Here is a 4,692-nt window from a genome sequence, read left to right as displayed (position 1 = left end):
ATTTTTTTTTTGTTTTCCCGGGATTCCTTGGTTGGGTAAATAAGAATGCATCGTTTGGTGCAAGTTTTTTAAAATTTTTCCGGGAATCTGATTTTCCCGGGATTTTATTTTATGTGTAATTTTTTTTGAAAAAACCATCCAGGAATACCATTCAAAAGGTGATATTTTAGGATTTCCATGGCAAGGAAAATTTAATACAACTAAACATAGTCTCAAGAAAATTAACCCAATATTCTCGGGAATATGTTAGTCTACCAAACAAATTTTTGATAACATTCTCAGAAAACTCATTTTCTCATCATATTCCTGGAAATCGTGATTTCCGGATAAAAAAAATTTCTCCTCTACCAAACGCCCCTAGTGTGTTTGGTTGGGGGAAAATGTTGAGATAGATGGGTAAGTGAGAAGTGGGATAATTGGGTTGCTTTGTTTGGATTAGGGATTCTGACCATTTTGCTACCTAAATGAGATTGCAAGCGAAACAACATGGACGTCTAAATGAATAAGAAAGCCGGCTAAAGTATCTCTCTTGACATATGGTATTGTATGTTAGCTAGGTAAATGGTGTCTATAGGCAAGACTGCTAATGACAAACGTACCCTCCAACTGGTAATAAATCAATTTTATGAAATCATTTCAACTTTTATAACAGGGTTATTTTTGTAATATCATCTTTTTTTTTCATCTATATTTTACTTACAGCCAAACATAGACTTTATAAATGTTACATTATTTCTCCAGTAAAGTTTTTTTCCAACCAAACAACTTTTTTTTACATTTTTCTACCAAACTCACACTCTTCCTATTTCCCTATTATTTATAAGATTTCTCCTCAATCAAAGCATAGAAGTCCATCCTGACTGTTTCTTTTTCTTTCTATCCAATATTTTATCCTTGAACTGAACATAAAGCGGATATATAGTTAAAATTTACATAAAAAAATAGAAATAAGCATACTTCTGTCATTGTATAATTAATTACTGAGGGCCAATTGGGTACATTGTACTGAAAACATCACCCTATAAATATCATGCTGATTTTGTGAATACAATAACAACTGCATCATTATTGTTTGGTAGTGTTTGATAGGAGGATTATTTTTGGATGCTTGGAAAAGTGAGGGCGGGTTTTCTAAAATTTTATGTTTGGTAGCATATTGGAGAAAAGTTTTTCGGAAGTGTTTTTTTTTTCAGGATTCTATTTTGTATATATTTTTTAAATCAAAATACCATTGAAAAATATCATTAAAAAAATAATATTTCAGAAATTCCAAATAATAAAAAAATATGAATTAACTTTTCAGGAAAAAATAACCGTATCAGGCGAATAATGGTAAATTGATATTTGATACACAGAAGTCCAACTATCTCTGCTTCTGGGGTGAAAGATGATGTACGAACACACACATCATTGTTACCCTTTATGTCCTTGTACAATAAGATAGTAAAGCAAACCCCTAAGCATTTCAATAGGTATCAAAATTTGAAGGTCGCGATGTTAATAATTATCAGTTTGATCTTTCCTCAATTATATATGTGACACAATTCCCTTTTACTTGACGCTTTTTTGCAGTGTTATTTTCTTTTTATACACATTTTTATTAATCCTTCCTATTCATTTGATTTACAAATACCATTTAAGGCTCGTTTTCTGAAGGCCCTTTCACTGTGTTTAAAAATCAGGGGTTTGATGTTTTCCCAAAAATTTAAGTTATAGTCTGTTTCAGTGCATGAATAAGTGAGAATGGAAGATATCCCCACATTCCTGATATTATTATTAGATGTAAGGTCATAGTTATTCTTTCTAGTCTAACTCCATTTATTACCTTTGTCTTTTGCATCCATTCCTTTTCTTCATCCACTCAATGATGTTTGCCTTCCCCCCTCTACTATCACCTTTTGCCACTTAACTCTCTATCACCTTGTGCCTCCAATTAGGGTTTCCTCTTTAGGTGCTCCTCCTGTGACAGCCTTATACCTCTCCTTGGCTTAGGTTACTTTGTCTCCGGAGGGGAAAAAAGAGCAGCTTCTGAATAATCTCCAACAAGGGTAAAAAAGGTACTTCCCTTTTAATTCATCTGATCAAAGAAACCTACATCACAAACAGGTAATATATTTCATGTTCATGTGGCTTTCTTCTTTTCTCCTTTTCTTTAAGCATATATATAGTTCTTTTCTCTGTTTCAGTTCCTTTCAAGTAAAGTAAAGGTTGGATAGACAAAAATAATCCTTTGTTAGGGCTTTTCAAATTTTTTTTTTTTAATGTAGCCATGAAATATAAGTATGGCTTGTTGCAACAGCCAGATCCCTGGCTCAATTGATTTAATTTCAGAAGGAAATTATGACTTACCACTTGATCATGCAGCTGAAGTGTTCCAGCCGAAGAAAGAGATATACCGCTAAAGTTTTCATGTCAGCACTAGTGTACCTATGTTTTCTTATAGGGAATAAAAAATAAAGAAGAAGAAGAAGAAGGAAACAAGCCCATAAACTAAACTTAAGGATAAATTCAGATCAACACTTTGTAGGGAGTTTCATGTTTAAAACTAAGATTTCTTTAATAATTTTTTCTCAAGAATTGAAAAATGAAAAGAGAAAGAGGAAAGAAGGGAAATATTTATTAGAAAAGGAAAGAAGATTGTTAGAAAAAAGAAAAGATAAAGATATAAGATCATGTATACTTGAAAGTGACAGCTAATCCTCAAATTTATACTAACCAGCATACATAATCTCGTTGCATGTATATATGTTGAGGAAGAGTGGGAGTTAGGGGGTTGCCGCTGTGAGAGATGTAGGAGGGATGGATAAATTAAGACCTAAAGGGTCTAATTCTAATATTATTCTAATTCTAAGTCCTTAGAAAGGTTTTTCTGATTTGTATTATTAGAGAATATATTTTGCAGCAACAATAAAGAAATAAAGGATAGTAGAATTAAGTGGTGCAACTGAACTAGCACCTTTGATAAGAAGTTTGAATCTAGAAGAACTTGACATGGATGTGAAGTTTGTTAATATTGGTTTTATGCCAATCTTTCTAGCTCAGGGAAAATGGCATCATCAAGCTCTTACAATTCTCCTTGTGCTGCCTGCAAATTCTTGAGGAGAAAATGTATGCCAGGATGCATCTTTGCGCCTTACTTTCCACCTGAAGAGCCTCAAAAATTTGCAAACGTGCACAAAATATTTGGTGCTAGCAATGTGACTAAGCTCCTTAACGAACTACTCCCTCACCAGAGAGAGGATGCAGTGAACTCCCTTGCCTATGAAGCAGAGGCTCGTGTTAGGGACCCAGTTTATGGCTGTGTAGGTGCCATCACTTTCCTTCAGAGACAAGTTCAAAGGCTTCAAAAAGAGCTTGATACTGCTAACGCTGATCTACTCCGTTATTCCTTCACTGAAATCCCTCCAGCTTCTCTTTCTGTGCCTCCAGGACTAACACCAGTTCAACAAATACCCCAAAGGAATTTTAGTACAAGAATTGGTAATGAAGGAAGTGGGTTATATCGCCAATCTCCTACTGCTTATTCTTTTCCTTATTCTCTTCCATGGACTGATACCTCTTCGGAGGACTTCAGTGATGGTGGAGGAGGAGGAGGAGGAGGAGGAGGAGTAGGTAATATGTGAATTAAGTTTTCAGTATTTTACCCCATCTAGGGTTTATACTTTTTGAGGCATGACCTGCAACATTCTGATGGCGTGATGATATTATATATATCTATTATGGACTCTGGCTATGTAGCCTTAATTGGACTCTTCCTAGCTAGGTCTACTATGTCTCTTAATTTTATTTGGTGGGTTTTCTTTTCTAGATGAGAGCATGTATTGTTTATTGCTTACCATGAACTTTGGTAGTCTTTTTCAAAATCTTTTAAGTGTGGCTTTAGAGCCTAAATAAGTCGGAAGAACATGCATAGTATAATGTATGGCTACTAGACCTCTTAGTGTGTATTCAGTGCAACTCTAGGCATGTGCAATGTGAAGCGTAGTTTACATATTTCTCTGTCATTATTTATGATTAAGAATAAATGAGCGATTAGCATTACTTGATTGTAAAGCCTAACTCTATGTTTTAGACGCTTGTTCCTACTCAGGCTATATATTCCTGCCCGTCTTTTCCACTTAGCTTGGACCTCCCTTTACTTTCATTTTGTGTTTTTACTCTAACATTTACCTCAGTTTAGCTTATTCTAAACTATTGATTTGAATATTGTTTTCCTTTCTTAAGTACCGGAGTTAGTAATTAGTAGTTCTCATAATTAGTTTTGCCTTAGCTCAATAGATCGTAGTTTCCCTAAATATTAAGGCACCTAAAATAAAGTCAGTGACTGGTAGAATTGAACTACTTACTGGCAAAGCCACTGAGATTGGTCTAGTCATAAGAAATTTAGGTAATTTGTATTAGGTTTTATGTTTAATTTTTAGTATTGTATATAAAAAAAAAATTAGTTAGTGGCAATAAAAATGTCACACGGACACAAAGACAAGATATTAAGCTTCAGTTCATATATCATGAAGTCTAGTATAGACTTTTCAAGTAGAAGTCTGTCATCCTGATCATAATCCTATACCACATCTTATTGGTAGCTATAGTCTTTTTAGTTGATGTTTGGTTGAAGATTTCTTAAAATTTACCTATGCAAATCAAATTGACAAAGTAAGAAAGCAATGTTTGGTAGAAGGTTTTACAAAATTT

General features: G+C 33.9%; 1 protein-coding gene across 2 annotated transcripts; it reads left to right on the top strand.

Moving 5' to 3' along the window:
* The first annotated feature begins 1,968 nt into the window (after nucleotides 1–1,968).
* Nucleotides 1,969–3,719, top strand: LOC133304372 (protein LATERAL ORGAN BOUNDARIES-like). Of its 2 annotated transcripts, none has more exons than XM_061504405.1 (2): nucleotides 1,969–2,106; nucleotides 3,043–3,719. In XM_061504405.1, exon 2 carries the CDS (start codon nucleotides 3,048–3,050, stop codon nucleotides 3,621–3,623), a length of 576 nt encoding a protein of 191 aa, XP_061360389.1. In that variant the 5' UTR covers nucleotides 1,969–2,106; nucleotides 3,043–3,047; the 3' UTR covers nucleotides 3,624–3,719. The 2 variants fall into 2 exon arrangements, with proteins under 2 accessions (XP_061360389.1, XP_061360390.1); XM_061504406.1 differs by having other exon boundaries at nucleotides 2,093–2,106; nucleotides 3,038–3,719.
* Nucleotides 3,720–4,692: the final 973 nt, after the last annotated feature.

This window comes from Gastrolobium bilobum, unplaced genomic scaffold (genome assembly GCF_033153095.1).
Source record: "Gastrolobium bilobum isolate Gb01-03AN ecotype WA unplaced genomic scaffold, APGP_CSIRO_Gbil_v1 utg41169, whole genome shotgun sequence".
In the NCBI taxonomy this organism is placed as follows: Eukaryota; Viridiplantae; Streptophyta; class Magnoliopsida; order Fabales; family Fabaceae; genus Gastrolobium; species Gastrolobium bilobum.
Note: the sequence above shows the minus strand (reverse complement) of the source record. Positions and strands in the feature narration are given on the sequence as shown.